Here is a 20,237-nt window from a genome sequence, read left to right as displayed (position 1 = left end):
TGGCCGGCTGAGGCGTTTAGAGTGCTTCTATTTGTGTCGGAATTATTAATGTCGTAATTGCAGCTTATTAAATGATCGATTACGTCTGTGAGCAAAACCTTAATCATTTTCATTTGTTCCGTAAAAGGTTAAACATCTTCTAAACTAGTATTTTTATAACAAGATAAATTGTAACGTTTGCAACCACGTTAATGTAAATGTGTGTATTTACGAGCTTTCAAGGAGCACGTGAACGCCTCATTTTTCCAGGGAATTGGTAGGTCTGTTAGCGGTGAAACAGATCCGCACTGTTTTCGTGTTATCTCTAAATATGATGAACTTAATTGTAAAACAAGTGTCTTATTTTACTTAACGAATAGGTGTTAGGCGTTTTTTTCTGCTCGGTCTTTTTAAATTCCTGCACAGTAAAACCAGTGAAAGCCAGTGTGCTAAAATGCCCACTGAAGTAAAACAGAGGAAGAAAAGTCAGTCCCAAAAACAAAGTGATGAAAAAACCGAAACGTCGCCTGCAAACTGCAAAGATGAAGCTCAGAAAGTGAAGAAGGAGGATGGAAATAACACAGGAGCAAATAAATCGCCTTCCAGTCTGGACATTAAAGGTGTAATGTGCTTATTGTCGTTCGTGGCGTGTGGAGCTCTGAGTTGGTGAGTTAGAAGTTGAATTAATGCAGAAATGTGCTTTTTCTAATGTGCACCGTGTGTTAAAGGGTTTGTTTGTCGTTCAGGGTGGTGCTGCAACAGAATGAGAGGTTTTCTCAAATTGAAGAGAAGTACAAATCTCTGCAGATGAAGGCTTCGAGTCTCTTCGACATGGAGGAGGAAGTCTTAAAGGTGTCCAAAAAGGTGAGTTTGGTTTTTATGGTGAAACAGGACCATGAGGTGCACTGAGGAAATAAGGTTTTAAGGTTCATTTCACCCCCACAGACATGCAATTCAGATTTAATGTGCCCATGTTTTCAGATATTGGGGTCTGAGGCATCTGCATCCACCCATATAGAAAAGTGAATTAAGATTTTTTTTTAAACTTGAATGGATGTTTATTAGTAATTTGTGCAACACATTTAATTAAATAACATTGATCTAAATGATATTAGCATGACAAATATTAAAAGTATGGACAAATAAATACAAAACAAAAAGGACTAAATCCTGCTTAATGTAAATTAATAAATGGCTGTTTTTTGTGTAATATGGGTGAAACAATCCTTTGTCTTCTCTATGTTGTCATATAAAGTTGTACTTACACATTAACAGTCGTTAACAGTCATTTTATTGAGAAGGCCAGTGAGATAATCACTCATTCCTAGTCTGGAGGTTCACACCACACCATCCCCTTAATCGCTGGATCACTAGAAATATTGGATGTGGCTGTTTCTTTGCATCCTCTTAAGCACTTTCAACACATGACTTTCTCATTCTGAGTTAATTTATTTTGCACCCCGTCCCTCTCTGCATGCATGAGCCTTGATTCCTGATGTATGTATTATGTATGAATACTGAGGACCATAGAGCTCCAACAGAAACAGCCCTCCTGTTTTGTGTTGCGGCTGCAGCTTGCCGCCTCTGAGGATGACCTACAGGAGGCGCTCTCCACTGTCTCCTTGGCAACAACACTCCAGCAGGACGTCTCCACCCTCCACGCTGCTGTCATGGCGATGCAGGCTGATGAGAACTCCGCCTCCCGTGACCTGCAGACAGTCAATGCCCACTTCCTGAAAGTGACGGAGACGTGGCAGGAGCGTCTGGCCAGCGTCTCGTCTGACTTGGCTGCCCTGAAGGCTGAATCACGAGAAGCTCACGCTGGAGCCACTGAACGGGTGAACGAGGCCGAGCGGAGGGCTCGGTTGCTGGCAGAGAGGTTGGAGGAGCTTGAGGACAGCACAAAGAGAAATGCCCGAGCTCTGGAGCGCACAGAGGAAGACGACGTCAAGCGAGCACAGGATCAGCTGGACTGGAACACCAAACAGATCCACAAGCTTGAAGAGCAGATCAGCAGCCTGACCAAGAGGGAGGCTGAACTCAGCTCTGAGCTGAAGGACCACATCCCTCGGTTACAGGAGTGTGAAGAGCACCTGCCGCAGGTGGAGGAGGCAGTCCGCTCCATCCTGAAGCTCGGGGGTGATCTGGGCGGGGCGGAGAAAAGGCTGGAGGAGCTGACTTTACAGGTGTTCGGGACTGAGGACAGTATGTTGAAAGCCGTCAATGAAATCCTCGAGATCCAACAGGAGCTGGACACCCTGCAGGCTCAAAACAGCATCCTGAAGATGAAGAATGAGTTGTCTGTGGTTAAAGAGGCGGTCCGTGAACTCACCATGGTGTTGAGGGAAAATAGGATTGACACCCAAAAGGGTTCTGACACTTCTGAAGAAGAAGGATGGAAAGTAGAGGAGGATGAAGAGTGGGACAAAGACGACCAGGATGAACCGTCTCCACCTTTTCAAGATGACCTCACTGAATGATGCTATTATGATGAATTAGCAAGAAGGAAGGAGATGCACTGTCCTTTTTTACTATAAAAGACGATTCAAGTCCAGTATTAATGTTCTATAAAGTTACTGTCAAAATTGTGACTATCAATGTATAAATGTCACCTAATGTCAGTGTCACCCACATACTGTACAAGCACAATCAAGAATCTAATTTAGTGGTTTAGTTAATGCAGCATCACCAACAGAATTCATATTACTGGTACAGTATATAACACACTGTGTTGTCTTTAGGGATGAAACTACATTAGAGATAAAATCATGAATGAATTTCAAATTTCATGCAGAAAAGGCAGATATTAAGTTTTATAGTTTGGCAGGTTTTTCTGATATTTTTTCTTTCTTTTTTAAATTTTTTAATTTTGCTGCTTAGAAAACAAACGTTTACAGTTTAATTTGAAATTTATTGGAAATGTTCACAGCTTTTGGAAATCATGTAAACCCAATAATAATCAACGAAATAGTCATGAGTTGCAAATGTGTGGAAGAAATGTAGGTGTTGTCAGCGTAGACTAGTATTACATTTAGTTAAAGATGACTGTTCTCTGTTCTGTCTGAACTTCATTCATCATGGTATTCGTTGCATCACTGGGTTTATTTAATATTTAATAAAATCATCTTTTTTAATTAAAAAGGAGAGGTTTTCAAAATGTGTGTCATTCACTTATTTAATCCTGCCTGGGAAGTCACCTGAAATGATCTCTCTTAATGTATGATTGTTTGAAATAACTTCCTCCTGCCCCTCACTTTATGTCCTGTTTCAGTGTGAGAGCATCCAGCCGACGTTGGAGGGTCTCAGGGGTCAGCGGGAGGTACTGCGGCCTCAGCTGGAGGGGTTGGAGCAGGACATCCAGCAGCTGAAGGAGTGGGCTTCTGGGCTGACGGAGAAACAAACTCAGCTTCGGACGAGCCTCACCGCACTGAAAGGCGCAGTGGCACAGATTGAAGAACGCACCTCAGCCATCTCTAAGGACTTCACCAACAAAGTATATCAAATTGTTGTTGACATAGAAAACTTCACTGTTTCTAGTGAGAGAAGAGAGTCCTATAAGAAATTCCTATGTTATTTTAGATCCTGGGAGACATTTGTGCTTAAGAATTATTATCATGCTCATTTCATAAATTAAATAGTCACAAAATCTTCTTATTCTGTGTTCCCCCTCTAGGTGGCATCGGTGAGGACAGACGTGCGGAGGATGGACGGCCTGCAAACTGAGCTGGAGTCTTTGCTCACTCAGGTTGGAGAGTTGGAAGAGAAGACCGCTCAGGTGGAGCGCAGCATGGTCAAACGCATCGGGGATGTGTTGGCCAGCAGCATTGACAGAGTCTCAAATCTCCGTGCTGCGTCTGAACGCAACACGAAGGCCATAGATCAGCTTCGCAGAAACATCCCTGAGCTCAGTGCAGCTGACAAACAGATCTCTGAGCGCTTGAAGGATCTAGAGAGCAGCAGAGCTCGTCTGATACGAACAGTGACCTTTGCCAATGACCTTAAACCGAAGGTGGCTGCTATTAAGAGGGACTTTGGGGCGTTTGAGCCCCAGCTGTCAGATCTGACTCTGCGGATAGGACGATTAGCAGAAGATCTCACTGAAAGAGAGCACGAGATTGCTGAGCTTAGGCAGACATTATCTAATCTCACTGCAGTAGAGGGAGATTTAAGTGATACAACTAAACAGGTTAGTGAAATAGCTGATATATCTGATATTGGAGAGACGCACATGCCAACATGAGAAACCTCAACAAGTTTAGTTTTGGGTTAATGCTCAGCACTACGTCTGGTCGGCTGTTATACTACTGTTTAAAAACTTTGTTGAAATAAATCTGGGACATCGTTTACCAACCATTTCAGATGTGTGACTGTTACAACAGGTTTTTATAAAAGACCATTTTTAAAAATGGTACAATGGGACAACTCTGATGTGTGAAGGGGAGTCACAGCTGCAGCTGCAGATGTTGCAGAACACCTGGAATAGGTAAGAATAAGCCTCTGCAAAGAAAATCACCTGTTATCTGACTAAAGAGTTCAGCAGAAGCCCCTATATGCATCAAAGCAATACTTAACTTAGTCCATTCAGAAATACTATGTCTTTTTAAAAATACGACTTATGCAGTTGAGAGGGAATTCCTATTTGGGTTTTCACATGATTTTTGCTGTTGGGTGCATCAGTAAGTGTACATTTTCATTACCACCCTTATAATCAATGTATCACAGATGATGTAACAGTAAGTGCAGCTCAACTAAAGCAACAAAATTCAAAACAGTTCTGTTTATGCCACAAATTGGTGTGGACAAAATTTTTTATTCAAAACTAAAAGACAGCATGAAAGGAGTAAACAAAGGAGTGCTCAGAAAGAGCTCGTAGTTGCATCTCAAGGTTAAAAAAACAACAACAACTGCCCTTGCACTGAAAATTTAACAGAACAATAAAAATATTAGAAAATAAAATTACAGTGCAGAATGAGTGTGGATGTGAATTCACAGATCAGCAGTCCAGCTCTGCCCCGCCTCTCTATCCCCTGACCTACTACATTTTCCTCATAATATGTCCGTTTGTTACGTTTGATCAATAATTCTTCATTTAATAAAAGGGGAAGTGATTTGTCACATTCAGTGACATTCACTGTGTTGTTGCTGTGCTGGTGGTTTGTTTCTGGTGTCTCTCTTCTCTTTGGATAAGCCTACGAGTGTCTGTGTGCTCCCCTGCTTGCAGAGGAGAACTCGCCTGGTCTTCACCTTCTAGCTTGATTCCTCTTCTTCCAATTCATCTCTTTGCTCTTCCTCCTCCTCTTCCATTGCTGTTTCTAAACTCTCAACCTGCTCTGTCTCCACAGTACTGCTGCTGCCCTCCAGAGCAGAAAACCTCTTCTCTAACTCCTCCACCTGTTGACCCAGACTGGAGTCCTTCAAGGACAGCTCGGTCTGGGCACCACTCAGAGCACCTATGTTGGACTGGATCTCCTCCAAACTGCTTTTCAGTGCCTCCAGCTCCTGCTCCAAGCCAGTCTTGGCTTTCTCCACAGCCTCCCCCTGTGCAACCAGAGTGCTTTCATGAGTGTCATACTTTGCAAGTAGTGATTCCACTTTGGAGCTGATTTCTGACAATGATGCAGACAATGAATCTGCACTCTCCTCTGTTGTCTTGACTCTGGCTTCCAGGTCATCAGACCTTTTCTGGACCTGAGCAGTTGTCGCTTGAACCTGCAGCTCCACATTTCGAACAGCGTCAGCAGCCTGCTCCACGCCGCTCTCCAGTGTCGTAGTTTTATCGTTCAGAGTCTGAACTTCAGCCTCGGCTGCAGACAGTGACTGCCTCAGATTCCCAACAGCGTCTTGTACTGATGATCTCATTGTTTCGACTTCTTTAGACAGTGACTCTACCTCGTGGTTGCGAGTCTGGAGCTCATTTCTCACAGCACCTATCTGATCCCTGAGTGAATTAGCTGAAGAATCAGCTTCCTGTTTGGCTGTTCTGATTTCAGCTACAACATCCACGATCGCAGAGAGCTCCTCTTTGACGAGGGCGGGGTCTTCCATATCACCCAGCCGGGCTTTGAGATCAGCCAGCTGGCTCTGTGTCTCGCCCTGAGCTTCGGTGAACTCGGCCACACTGGCTGTGATGGACTGACTCACGTCAGCCAGGCGCTCCTCCACCGTCTTCTCCAGAGAAGAGAAGTCCCTCTCACGAGCCTCCTTCACCTCCTTGATGCCCTCTGAGAGATCCCTGAGTAGATCATTCTGGAGCTTCTGAAGAGCCTCCTCCACCCTCCTCGTCTCCACCTCGCCTTTCTTCATTCGACTGATAGCCCCCTCCACCTCCACCCGTGTGATGCCCAGTGATGACTCTAGTCCGTCCACAACACTCCTCAGAAACTCCACCTGGACAAGAAGACAGGAAAAGATTTAAGATAGATAGATTTAAGTTTAGTTTAATTTTTCTTTTTATTATGTTGCAGTTTTTATTTTAAATTTCTGTTCTTCTGTTTTTATTCTACAAACATTGGTAAAAGATTTATTTGGTATTTCTGGTTAGTTTACATATACAAGTTGCACATATAGCACTGACTGAGTCATGCATAAATTAACTCTGAACTGGAAAAATGCTGGAAGCAATATATCCTGAATGCCATTAATGCATATTTGCCCTTCACAAGCAAGAATGAGGAAACATGAATTAAGAAATTCAGTTACATGAGCCAATAAATGCGTTTTTGTGCATGAACTTAGAAATAAAGTATATTTATCCTATTAGAGACTGTCAAACAAACAATATTAGAAGTCAGAGGGCCAGTTGACTACATAAATAAATGGAGGGTGTCCCCTTTCTCTTACTTCAGACTTAAGTGACTGTGTCAACTCATCTTTATCTGCCCTGTGCAACATAACAATCAATTGTGGTTTACACCTGTTGTTCTAAAACAAAGCAGGAAAGCCAGAAAATGTATTTTGTTTTTTAGTTTACCATAATACACCTTGTTATATATGTACCCATCCCCCAAACGCACATACAGTGCTGCTACAGTATAATGTACAAAACTATAGCTTCTTGAACAACCGTGATATGCACTTCCCATCTAATTTGCTTTTTATAATAAGGTCCTAAAAAGTTATAAAAATGATTTGTTAGCACTTCCCACTGACTGACTCCCATCATTTCCCACCTACCTGTTGAACAGCGTTCTCCATTTTACTGCTCAGCTCTGCGCTTTGCCGTGCGCTCTCCTCATGCCTGGCGCTTGCCTGACGGATTTCTTCCACCACTTGCTGTAAATAAAAGGCAGCAAACCCTGCAGCTCCTATTATCGCAATATAAAACACTGTGGACACAACAAATCCGAGACAGCTCCCTGACCGTGACCCCTGAGATCCGGAGCCACTCACTCCGTTATTACTGGTACTTTTTGGGGTTTTCTTCGCGGCATCCTCCTGGCTGGACGCAGCGCTCTTCTCGCTGGAGCTGTTCTTATTTCGGTTTTTCGCAGTCATTATCAGATGGAGCTAGCTGAGATTTGTGTGTGTATGTGATGTGCGTGCTGCTGGTTTTGCAGTCGTGGATGGAGTGCGTTTCCAGTCCAGGCCCCCTGACTGGAGCAGCAGCGTATCAGTGAGCGCGTCGTGTCTTTCCACAGAACTTTAGTGTTGAGGTATGCGGATGGGGGTTGTCCCATGTTCAGCTTCAGGCTCATTATGGTTACAGCTTAATGACTTCCAACACCAGCAATAAATAATAATGAACGATTCATACTACGCTTCGCTGGTTGTGATTATGTTTTCACCAGACATCCATTTCACCCAAAGTTAAAAGTGAACTCTCTGCAGAAGCATCTCAGCAGCGATGGTTGGTGGGTAGGTTACATGGTCTAGTTTTTAAGTGTCCCACTGTGCTTTGGTCAAAATCACCCGTCATTAATGTCACTTTTTAATTAACCTGAAGTGAGAAATGCCACCGTGGCATTGCTAAGGATGCACCACCCTGGGAAAAAACCCTACAGGCTGTCAAATAGGGATCAAAGTCTGCATTAGGGACATAAACCGTCTATTAACCAACTATTATTACAGTGCCATGTTCATAATTGCTGTATACAACCCTAAGACGCTGAGGACTGATGCAAGCTTTGTGCAACACTCTCTGAATGAAGCGGAGCAGCGTGAGGTGGGTCTCCTTCCTCCTTCTGGTGTGCTCCTCCTTTCATACGTGGCAGCAGAGACATCCTGTGACTACAACTCAACACCGAGAAACACAGCAGACCAACGAGTTTTTATGTCCACAAATGAGAAAAAAGACGTCTGCATGTCCATTATAATAAGACTGAATGAGACTCATATAACACTGTAACCATAAAACTTTGTTTGCAAGTGAATGAGCGCAGAGTTCCTCACACAGTCATTTCTTTATGTGTATGTGTGGCTTTGGTTTCTCGGCGATTACCTCAGGTTAAAACCTATAGTACAATTATCCAGCCAGACAGTTATCACGTATTTGACATCCTTTAAAAGACAGAAAGAAAAATCAGGCCAATTATGTTGTTCTTGTTAGTTAAGGAGAGATGAACTGAGAAATGACCAATTAATGTTCAATTCTTGATCTAGACACTAGATGTCACTAAAAGAGTGTTTTAGGCTGAGAAGAAACACAGTAAAGTACACAGTACCCCAAATGTTAAAGTCAAAATGTAGTATCCAATGTTAAACGATTAGTATTTATAAAAAGGCTATAATTTATTCACATTAAATTAGCACTTTAGGCAACACGACTGATGGTTGACAGACAATTCATCTGTAAATACCGAAAATGTGAATGACTTTTGAGTTCAGTGTGTAATTTGTATAAAAAGATAAACGTAAAAAACATTAAAATATATGATTATTAATTATTAGTATTAATAATAATAAAGGACGGGTTTCGTTAAAGGTGCAGTACAAAAAATTGTAAATCATGCCTTCTGCTGGGGGAGCATTTAACACATTTTAAATAAAAAGGCAATTTGATGTTTTAATGTGATTAAGGAAGATGTACCACATTTTACTTACAACTATAACGTTGTCGAAGTACACTAGTATTCTAATGATTCATTATCTATAAATAGGTAATGTGCGTACTTTTACTCGTATTCACGTCTAGTTCTCTCTCCGAGCAGACCCTGAACGCAGCATGACGCTCCTCCGTGACGCCCTGTCCAGGTGCTCGCTGTGAGATCTTGCAGAGTCCTGAACCGTTGTCGAGGTTTTATCGGTGTATCTGCATGAAATGGCCTAACGTGGGATATTCTGGTACCGAGGCCGGCTCTCCCTGGGGCGTTTGAAATGTCGTTTTCGCCCTCAGTCTCTCAGCTGTCAGAGGACGAAGCGGGAACAGAGTTAAAATGAAGCAATCAGCGACACTGGGATCAGAATTTGACCTGTGCGCTTAGACCGCGAGTGGGGATAAGCTAGCGGTTAGGCTAGCCAGACAGCTCACACACCCGGCGGCGGCTCGGCCGTCGGATTTGTGCCGGACAATGGCCGGGCTCATAAAGAAGCAGATCCTGAAGCATCTCTCCAGGTCAGTGCTGAGTGGTGGGTCCCGTTAGCAGACAGCGAAACCGGGGCGACAAAGGGATTCAGCTGTCAAACGTTAGCTAGGTTAGCTAACACCAGCCGTTACAAGCGACAACGAAGCGACATTTTTCGCTGGTTGTGGATGGAAACGTGTCGTCTTGTGGGGTTTTTGTGTTAGCACGTATCTCTGGTGTCTGTCACACTGCTAGTTGCTTTTTCAGCCGATGTTAACATGAGACGTGGCTTCTCCGCTAACATGCTAGCTTTGAGGTTAGCTAGTGAGCGGCTAATCCTTCAGTATTTGGTAAGTTAGTGAAATCAGGTTGAACCACTTGGCTGATGAGTAAGATTGTCTAAAATGACAACCTCAGTCTTCCCCTAAAGGCAAAATCAAAGTTAATCATCATCATAATACATATTCACAGTGAACAGGCTAGATATTAATTTCCAGTAATGATGCGTTCATTGGAAAGTCACTGCAGGGTTTGCACTGGCTTGTACAAGGGTAATTTACTGGGGTGCGGGTTTGTTTACACGGGGTTAAATCATACTTAAGTCGTGTTTCAACACGTGCCCTTCCTATTAAACATCATACATAGTCCACATGAACACCGGGCACACAATATTAAATCATTTAGAGAGGTACATCTACTCTATAGATGTCTTAATTGAACAAATAAACGTAATATTGGCTGATGATGTGTATTGGCAGTGGTGTATTTATTTTGAATGCCATTCTGTTAAGGGCAACATTCAGCTTTGTCTGCTTTACATGCATTATTTATTGTTTTCCATTATCTCTCAAGGGACTTTTCAGTGGACTACTTAGTCCAGATAAGAGCTTCAAACATACAGCTGTGTTTTCCTCCCACATAATTGCTAATAATCTATAGCAGACCACATTCACACCTTGAACTGTCTTCAATAGTAGAGTATATTGAATTATGATGTTGGTGTATGTCAGAGCTGACATGATTGCAATACACGTCATACATAGTCTTTGAAACTCTCATCAGTATGCAGGTCGACCGGTTTGTGTTCTTGAAAAGAAAAGAATGCTCCTCCGTGCCCAGAAGTGCATTTGTGGTGACTGAATTGTGACTAATTTGTCAGTCATTGGTTAATGGCTTAATGGTGTTTGGTTTGTCCTTTATACTCTCACACAGTACCACAGCCAAGATTTGCATCGTTTGCAACTCACAGCCCATGGATGGCATGTCCTTCATTGTCCTGGTGTTTCCTCACATGACTGTGCATGGTCTCAGGAGGATTAGCATTAGCATTAGTAGTGATGTCACCAGAGCAGTAGTGACGTCACTTTTCTTTGGGCTTGTCATTTGATCTGTTTTGTCCTAGCCTGATTGGTGTGGCACTCAGTGGAGGCAAACCTGAGTGACAGTTGTCCAATCCTGTGCTGTTTGGTGTAATGATGTCACAGGAAAAGAGCTATAGTCAGCAGCATTATCACTATTTATATACTGCTACAGAAGACTGTGATTAGTATGCATGCTTGAGCAAATTTGTCTGCTAAGATGCTGCATCTTGCTGCTTTATCAGCATCTCTCAGTTGTCCTGCTAGTACTGCTAGGTTATTCATACACACTGTAGGTGTGCTTACGCAGTATGATCTTTGTTATGGGTGTCAACATGTCAGCTCAGTCTCTATTCTTAAACTTTGCAGAGGACACATGTCTGTCTGATATTGTCAGTGACTGGCCTGTTTAAAGTGAGGTGACACCGCTTCTTTACAGTCCATTGACTCAGAGGTCTGCACTGGACGTTCTACTTTGCTTAAGACAAGAAAAGCATGACATATTAAACTAGTTGAGTGGGCCTTTTTGTACAATGTGAACCGTTAAAAGGAACCTTCTCTGTGACTTTGCATGTGCAAAGACAAGTGTGTGAATATTAAATTGCATGGCTGAGTTATTGGCATGTACAGTTTTTCTAATGTGCAGGTGTAATGATTAAATGTTTCACAGAAGGTCGAATTCAGGTAGCCCCTGGGGCTGAATTGATTACCAGTCATGTGTCTGTATAAGATTAGATTCTGGCCTAAAGCCAGACAGAGCAAGATCCTGTTTTACACATAGACCACAATTACATATGTATGGTCCAAACAGACATAACAGGTAATGTGCAAGGTGAGACAAGACCTCATATAAATTTATCTAGTTGAAGAGAATGTGACAAACTGACTGACTTTGACAGAGAAGATGCTTACCTTCTCAGTCTTAAAACTCATTTACTTTCTCTCCCTCTTTTTTTGAGTAAGTTTGTTGTCCCCACTTTTGATTTTCTAATTTTAAGATGCATTCATATTTAAATAAATTCAAAAACATTTGAAAAGTCCTTAAATATTTTAGGTTAGTCATTTGTTATCAGTCAAAATGTTCTTTGTTAGCTTAAATCTGGCAACATTTCTGCTGTTGTTTCTCATCTTGTATCATTTTAGACCTTACTCCATCCATCCTGCAGTAGTGGTATGATGCTGCACCACAGTGATAAACTCTACTGTTCTCAGTGATATTGCTCACTGCTGGTGGGAAGGCTATTATTGCATGAGTCATGACTGAGTGCCTTGCTGTGGGTGTCTCACTGGTGTGCATTTGTGAAGTACTTGTCAAGTATGTGTGTGTTTTTATGTGTATGTCAGTGAGAGAGCAAGCGTCCTCCAGGCCTTGCCCTTCTCTGCTGCTGTATAACCTGGGTCTTGGGTTGTTTCTCCCTCACACTAACCTTTTTACTGTCTCCACACATAAATATTCCAGGACTGTGGGGCTCTTACTGCCGATACAATTCACAATTCACTCAATTTAAGAGCATATTGTTGAATTTAGGTCCATATTCATATGTGTGGAGGTGTTTGTAGGAGTTTGTATTTGTAGGCTAGAAAGTAATTCTTGTTGCTAACATTGAAGTCACGCAGGCTTTTTTAATAAGAGCTGTATCAGAACTGTAGAGCTGTATTTGTTGTCTTTAACATCAACATATATTTTACACAAAAACTTTTTTTGTAGCATGTGTGGTAGTCTTACCGATGCCATTTTTGATTCATCTTGTTGAATAATAAAATGCTAATGCTAACAACTTTTCGTGACTTATTTTTACAGCCTTGTAGCCATCTGACAATAAAAAGGGAAGTATATACTGATAAGCTTTATAGTTATACAAAGCAGGCCTTGCTGGCTTCCACGCATGATTAATGTGTACTCAAGCTTGATTTATTAGACCAGACTGCTTTCATAAAAAGCTGGTTCCCTAGGACAAGATCATTTTGATGAATTCTGCAGCGCCAACCATAATAATATGGTTCACATACGTGGGTGATTTTTATTTTTACTTTAGGTTCTTTTAAGGTTTCCATTGATTTACCAACACACCCACATTGTAGGCAGCCAGCCTCCAAAAACTGTAGTTGCTGTGCTGAACTTGCTGCATATTAAATGTTATAGAGACTTTTAATATGAAGTAGGTTAGATTGAAGTTACCACAAGAATCGTTTAAGCTTAAGTTGCTGGTTTTGTTGGTTTTGTTGTCTGTAACCAAATAAGATACCCTGATATCCATTCAGAAATACTGACATCACTGACAGGCTATTGCCTATTACAGTCTATTGCTGCTACTGAATGGGCTAGTGAAGGATTTGGAGTCCACTTTTAAATGTCACATTCCCCGTTTTTTGTTGTTGCTGCTTGGTCAAATGAGTATTGGCAGGAAAGAAACATGGTAACATCCCAGATCTTGTGCCTTGAGGATGCTTACAGTCTTTATTTCTTTTTTATCTCTCTGTCTCTTTTTATTTCTTTCTGTCTCTGTATTGCCACCGTTTTGGTTGCTCAAACAAGCTGGTTGTTGGTGTGAGTCACTCTGGCTGTCTTTCCTCAGGCTCCTCTCTTTCTGGCACTGATGTAATCAGGCAATGCGCCACAAGTGCACTGTCAGAGAGCAGGAAAAAGCTGGGAATGTCTAAGTTTCCATCCACAGACATCAGCATAAAGTGTGGAGGACAGAAGTCTGCTTCCAGTATTGTGGTCAAGGAAAAAGCTGCAAGATCAGCCTACTGTTACAGACATTTTAAGTTGATTTAGGCCAAATTATACACACAATGCTATGCTAAGGCTATTTGTTTTTTTATTTTTATAGCTGTACATACATTTACATTCTTTTATAAATTTCCAATCACAAAGAAGGAGTGGATGAGTCACAGTTAAAATCATAAGCTTTTACAGGGAATACCGTGTTCATGGTTCTTACTGTTGAGTGCTGAATTTTGTGTTTGACAGGCAGAGATACCCCTCTCTAGTGAGTACCTAGTCCTAATCTCTTTATGGTCCTGTATTTGGTTCAGTGAACTTGCTCCTGTTGACTGGTATAATAGCTGGAGTCTAGAGAGGAGACATTAAAGGAAAAGATAAAGGGTGTGAACTTAATACCCTGTGCCTCTTACTGTTGTTCTCGCTTTGTGCCTTGATAATAAAAAGTTGATTAACATCATATTACTTAATTTATCACAGTGTTGGTGTATTAATGTCTTATTAAGGGAATAAGGGAAGAGAAAGCAAGAACTGGCCTAGGAGAGACAGAGAAGCTAGATGATGAGTGAGTGAAGCTAGTTGGCTAGCTTGTTGACACTTGATCAGCAGCAGGAATGAATATTTCACTGGTCATAAGGCTGAGTACTCCAGCGACACATATCTCTGATCCACACTGGCTGTTTCTGTCTCCGAGTGTGTGTATGCCCATGTGAGTGTATGTCTACATAATATTATTCATGTTTTGTTTGGGTGAGTGTGTTTTGGGTCTTGTTCCCTGCTCCACTGTGCTCATGTTTATCTTCTGCTGCTTATGAATATTTTATAGGGATGTTGAATTAGAGAAGAATCTAACACTGCCTGTTGGAGGTGTTGAGTGGAAAGGTGCAGGTATTTGACAGACTGAATCATTTAAAATGTGGGAAGCTGAATCACAACCCATTACAACAGAACCATCTTTACATTCACAATGGAGATACTCAATCCAGATACAGTCTCTCTTCTCTCAGACCATCATAACAAAAATCTTTTGTCTCTCTAACACTATCCGGTTACTGAGTGGCTCCATAATCATATACCACCTCTTTTCTTTATAGCTGGTAATTCAAATGGTGTGGGTTTCTTTTCGTAACAGCATTTAACATCAGGAAGCCTACACAGTCAGGAGTACAGATGTAAAATACAGTACAGATATAACTTATTGTCTAGACATTACACTAATAACCAGGTCACTGTCAGTTGTAAAAGTGAGCTTTGACCCTGCCCTATTTACAGACACATAGTGTAGATGTGTGAGAGATTATCTAACTGTGTTTAAAAGAGAGTGAACTGCACTTTTAACACTACACACACTAAACTCTACTTTAATCTAGTTCCCCTTTTTGTTCTTTAGTTGGATGAAAACCAAGGCATTAAAACCACTGGTTGTATCATGTAGTTAAAGTATTTATAATATATCATGATGTATTACTTCTATACATTACACAATTGAGACTGAGACAGTTAATCTGTTTTCAGAGATTTGACGGAGCTGACAAGATGCACAGTTGTATAAATCATTTATTATCTTGACTTTCTGCTAATTATTAAAAAATAGTCAAACTGAGTGAGGGCAGAAAACAGTTCAAGGCTCAAACACAAACATCCACATATGTAACACTGATGTTGCAAATATTAGTTTTGGCTTCTACCTTTAATTGTAGACAAGCATTGGCACCTTTTCATGTAAGTGGCCTTGTGGTGAGCACACATATTATGTCTAGCAAAGGTAATTATCCTGAGCAACAACACATAATACGGAGTGAAACCAAAAAACATACTTTATCGCCTACTGTTTTTTAAATTTTCACTTTAAATCCTCTATATTGTAGCTTGTGAGTTAATCTTGATGGATTTTTGTTGTTGTTTTGTTGTTTTTGTTTCTGGATTTTGTTGTGCCGGCCTGTTTGTTTGCCAATAACCTTTATCTAAATATTACCAGGCTCCTAACCACACTTCTCATCTGTGTCTTGTAGGTTTGCTAAGAACCTGTCGCCAGACAAAATTAACCTGAGCACGCTGAAGGGAGAGGGCCAGCTCACCAACCTGGAGTTGGATGAAGAGGTTCTCCAGAGCCTTCTGGACCTGCCCACCTGGCTGGCAATCAATCGTGTGGAATGTAACAAGGCTGCAATTAGGGTGAGGGACAGCATCATATGACCAAATGTTAAATTTTAAGGCAAAGGGAAACAGTTAATTGGTGTATTAATGAGTTTTTAAGCTGCATCAAAGTGGCTAAAGTGCAGGATCAATACATGGTTTTATGGAGGGTTATGTCCCAGACTATTTCTTGGCCAGAGTAACTTCCTGTAGTCTCAATGGCTTTTGTTGCTACTAGACCCAAGAAATAGTCTTGAGCAAAACTCTCCATATCCCAGCAAATTGTTGTTTCACAGGTTAAACAAAGAAGATAAATGCTAATGATTGAACGTTACATGTTTTATTAGGAGGTTATACTCTCGCCTTTTTAAAAACAAAAAACAAAAAACCCTGTTTACAATAAGCTAATATAGCTGACCACTGATTGTACCTTTATATTTAACACACTGTTATTATAATTGTTTGAGTCATCTCATCTATCTTTTTAAAACAAAGTGAATAACAGCATTTCTTTAAATGTTTTATTACTTGAAGGCATAAACAGACTAAAGCAGAGTTCCTTATTGCTTACAACCAAAGTACACCAATGAGATTTTCATTGCTACCATATTTAAAATTTCACGCTAAAATGATTATATGGTTTCATTTCAGGACTAAATACGGTAATGGAAACCTAGGAAACTGCATAATTATCCTTTGTGTACATAGAATGCTTGACACTTAAATCAGTACATGCTGTAGGTACAGGCAGGCCCACCTAACATCATCTACAATATGTTGTACTCCTCTGATGTATTTAAGTATATATACTCCTATGTGTTTAGTATTTGTGTTATAAACACTCCTTACTAGAGCTGTCTGATGCTGACAGTGGTCATGATCAGGAGCCATGTACAGTTAAAGAGCTGACACACCCTGGAAACAGTGAATGGAGCTACATAATTTCCTGTGTGGCTAGACTTTCATTCATTCCAAGGTCCACTTTCCTCTTCCACCTCATCACTTTTCCTCTATCCTTCCCTTGTTCACTTCTCAGATCTTAACAGAACTTATTTACACATCTGCTTTTATGTTTTTGCCATCATTTTTGTATGGTTATGTATGGTTGCTGTCTTCTATCTAATTGATCTACTAGCTTGAAAGCTGTATCTGTTGTATTTACTGAACTTATGTGTTCTGTCATTGACAGTGTGTGTTATATTAATGCAGTGTTGCAACTATAATACCAACATCTTATACACAAAGAGTGTGTGGAGCATCAGATTTCTCAGTGAACAGTGGAGCTGCTGAATTGATATCCGTGGTTTCATCTGACTCCAGCTCACTGTGTTTTTCAGTGTTTACTGTGAAAACTGGTACAAAGAGAACAGATCTGTATCTCACTTCCTCACTTAAGATCCTCGTGTCTTCTATGTGTCTTCCTGTTAGCGATGAGCAAAACTCAATGCTACATTTAAAACGCTGTCACTTAGAGATTACAATGAATAAAAGTTATTTTATTGATTGACCTGATTTAAAAAAAAACAACAAAAACTTAGGAGCAGTAGGTGATATTGTCCCAGTTGTATACACACTTTCAAACGCATATACAAATGCATATACAATTGTTTCTGCATTTATGAATGAATGTGAGAGACATGAAATGACACCCCCTACTGGAACCTGACAGCATTTCTACGACATAAGCAAGGCGGATGAATAATGCCTGATAAATTAGACACAAATCCCCAGCACTTTCTCACTTCTTGATTTATGACATTGGAAAGAATTTGTTTCTCTGTGGGGAAAAACTGCAAGTGAACATAGCATTTAATCTCTTTTGCTTTATAATTTGACACACATTTTAATCAAGAGGGAATTAGGGAATGAGAAATAATGCAGCTCTGGAGCTGAATAGAACAAACTGCAAGTCAGTCCAAACTCATTGATTTTTCTTTTTCCTTCATCTCTGAGCTACCTTGCCTGTTGTTATTCAATTCTGTTGCATTTAATGTGATTTGTATGTCCCATTTACAGGTAACTTTGTTTTTGGAGAACCAAAAGACCAAATTCTTTAGCAGTAGTAGTGTTGTGAGGCTAAAAAGCTGAGCCACTGTTCTGTTTTCCTTCACAGATACCATGGACAAAGTTGAAGACTCACCCAATCTCATTGGTAAGTTACACTGACGACACCTTTTGATGACCTAATTAAAAGAGACTATTGACAGTTTTTCTGAATTTCTATTTACATGTGTAATAGGACAAATTAAACACTTATAATGCTTCATAATTTACTTATTGTCCATCACCTGATAAGTAGCACAGTTTACAAGGTGAAGAGCAGGAAACCACTGAATGTGTTGTAGTATAAGCCGTCGTCGTAGAGGACCCGGGATGCCCAGAGCTGCACAAACACGCTGTCTCCAGCCTCCAGCTGCACCACAGCTGCATTGGTTGCGCTATCATGGTTGTCATTACCCACTGTGTCCCAGGTAGACACAAGCTTCTGGCTGTTCATCATCAGTGACACCACCGAGTTGGGCTGTCCAGCGTTGTTGTTGTACATAGTGTATCTGAAGTAGTAGACCCCCCGGACTCTGGCAGTGAAGATGCCAGTTGCGGGGTTGTAGCCACTGCCGATGTTGGTAAGGATTCTTTGATATTTTAAGGCTGTGTCTTGTTGAAATGGACCCACTGAGACTCCCAAAGCAGCAGAGAAAGCCATCTTTGATGTAGTTGCAGTTGAGACATCTGTGAGTGTCTTAAGCTGCTCGTCCTGAGCCTTGTTTATCTTCCAGAGCTCCTCAGCCTGGCTTTTATAGGATTTCAGGTCGGCTTCAATAGTGGTCATTTTCTGCATCATGTCACTGAGGTTTTGCTCAAGTTTGAGTTTTGTCTGTGTCGCAGCTATTAGCTTCTCTCTCATGGCAGCCACATCGCTCAGCAGGGCGCAGGTATCAGGTTGACAGACTGCCAAGCTGGTTCCAGTCCCCAGGTAGCTGTAATTCTCAGCACACATGCTGCTGGAAACCAACAACAGCAGGAAGAACATAGACTCCATTTCTTAAACCTGTGTCCACAAAATGTTGTGTGCGCTCCACAAGCCTCAGTCCTTTATATGTACTTTGAGCGTTTGGTGTTTCGCAACTTTTCTGGCATGTGTGGCACTTGTGACACTGCAGTTTGTCAGTTAACCAGTTATCATGAATATCAGAACCACATTAAACAAGAGCCATGTGTGAAAAGAAAGCACAATAGAACTTTGTTATATCTTCTATTAGTCACTATAGTGTAGAACATAATGATATCACACCTCCAAGAATAGAAAAGGTTTGGACAAATTATACAACAGTGTGAAAAGGGAGATAACATTACATTTTTATCTCCTTTAACAGGCTGCCACTTGTGAGTAAGTGAACAATAAGTAGGCAGTTTTCATATTTCCATCCTTCAATTATTTTATCCTGTCATAGTAACAAAGGGCCAACTTTAATTTTGTCCAGTTAAACTATAGTTAAAATTTGTAGCTCATGCAATTGCTTTTTTCTGACTGTCTGCTCAAAATGTGATGCAGACTACATTAGCGGCAGATAGATTTGTGAGAAATTATGCAATAGCCTAACAATATTATTTTTAATAATCTTTAAAGAGAATTTAATGATAAAAAGATTAATAAAGATTTCATTTTGTGAAGTAATCTGTCTACCTAAGCTCATAATTTACTTTCGGTTTCAGACCCTGGATAAAGTGGTGATGGAGATGAGTACCTGTGACGAACCCCGTCCCCCCAATGGCCCATCTCCCATAGCAACAGCATCAGGTCAAAGGTGAGATTTGGGCATGTTTCTTTCATAGTTCTAGTAAAAAACTTAATCATGTGCCTCCCCCGTTGGCCAGCAATCGGTTAATTTTGCTCACACAAGTTTGATAAAGTTCAAACTGATTAATGTGAACTAATTGTTCAAAATTCTGTAATTTCTTATAAGTCAGTCATCCAGGTCATGGTTATGGTTATGCCAAAAGTCCTGTTCCTTGGTTGTTTTTTCATCTAGCTTTCATGTTTGTCACGAAAGCCAGGTAGTACAACAAGCATTACTCAATGGTCGTTGGACTCTCCATCTCCTATGCACTTATCGATGTGCACATACTCTGATAAGCTTGTTTTTTTGTTTGTTTTTTTTATTGATAGAGGGGCCAGATACACTAAACGTTTGATTTTCACTCATAGAGTGGAGAACATGCACTGATAATAAAGCTTATAGAGAAACGAGAGCTTCCCAAACCACAATTTCTCAAAGATACAGGGATCTTTTCCAAAAAAACCAAAAGGTACATAATAGAAGTATATAATTTTAAAGTAGGGGAAATTAATACTGCTGCAGCACATCCTTTACACATTTGATACTCATTATTCCTTAGTCAGTAATATGTACCAGTAAATTTACTTCTGATAAGTATTACATAAAAATATTGAGCACCTCCCATATACCAAGTAACTTACACCTCTATAGTCAGTCTACATAGTCAGATTTTTTTGCCCCTAAGATAAGATAAGATAAG

The 20,237-nt window shown here is 40.8% G+C and overlaps 4 protein-coding genes across 6 annotated transcripts in view; 2 read left to right on the top strand and 2 right to left on the bottom strand.

The window, feature by feature from the left end:
- The first annotated feature begins 257 nt into the window (after positions 1-257).
- ikbip (IKBKB interacting protein) lies at positions 258-4,321 on the top strand. Of its 2 annotated transcripts, XM_026361540.1 has the most exons (4): positions 258-645; positions 726-843; positions 3,251-3,472; positions 3,653-4,321. In XM_026361540.1, the coding sequence occupies exons 1-4, from the start codon at positions 434-436 to the stop codon at positions 4,217-4,219; spliced, it is 1,119 nt and encodes a 372-aa protein (XP_026217325.1). In that variant the 5' UTR covers positions 258-433; the 3' UTR covers positions 4,220-4,321. The 2 variants fall into 2 exon arrangements, with proteins under 2 accessions (XP_026217325.1, XP_026217324.1); XM_026361539.1 differs by lacking the exons at positions 3,251-3,472; positions 3,653-4,321 and adding an exon at positions 1,554-3,071.
- Positions 4,322-4,635: 314 nt separating this feature from the next.
- On the bottom strand, positions 4,636-7,572 carry LOC113163081 (cytoskeleton-associated protein 4). Its single transcript, XM_026361403.1, has 2 exons — positions 7,153-7,572; positions 4,636-6,366 (listed from the first exon to the last, which is right to left on the bottom strand). Exons 1-2 carry the CDS (start codon positions 7,471-7,473, stop codon positions 5,227-5,229), a joined length of 1,461 nt encoding a protein of 486 aa, XP_026217188.1. The 5' UTR covers positions 7,474-7,572; the 3' UTR covers positions 4,636-5,226.
- A 1,573-nt stretch (positions 7,573-9,145) lies between these two features.
- The window catches only part of uhrf1bp1l (UHRF1 binding protein 1-like), a 28,107-nt gene continuing 17,015 nt past the window's right edge, over positions 9,146-20,237 (top strand). For both annotated transcript variants that reach the window (XM_026361665.1, XM_026361664.1), the window contains exons 1-4: positions 9,146-9,529; positions 15,575-15,737; positions 17,812-17,850; positions 19,413-19,504. In XM_026361665.1, coding sequence (XP_026217450.1) covers positions 9,486-9,529; positions 15,575-15,737; positions 17,812-17,850; positions 19,413-19,504 — 338 coding nt within the window. In that variant the 5' untranslated portion in view covers positions 9,146-9,485. The remainder of the gene's footprint in view (positions 9,530-15,574; positions 15,738-17,811; positions 17,851-19,412; positions 19,505-20,237) is intronic.
- Positions 17,219-18,777, bottom strand: LOC113163233 (complement C1q-like protein 2). Its single transcript, XM_026361666.1, has one exon. It carries the CDS (start codon positions 18,736-18,738, stop codon positions 18,004-18,006), a length of 735 nt encoding a protein of 244 aa, XP_026217451.1. The 5' UTR covers positions 18,739-18,777; the 3' UTR covers positions 17,219-18,003.

The sequence above is a fragment of the Anabas testudineus genome, chromosome 23, assembly GCF_900324465.2.
Source record: "Anabas testudineus chromosome 23, fAnaTes1.2, whole genome shotgun sequence".
NCBI classification, from domain to species: domain Eukaryota; kingdom Metazoa; phylum Chordata; class Actinopteri; order Anabantiformes; family Anabantidae; genus Anabas; species Anabas testudineus.
Note: the sequence above shows the minus strand (reverse complement) of the source record. Positions and strands in the feature narration are given on the sequence as shown.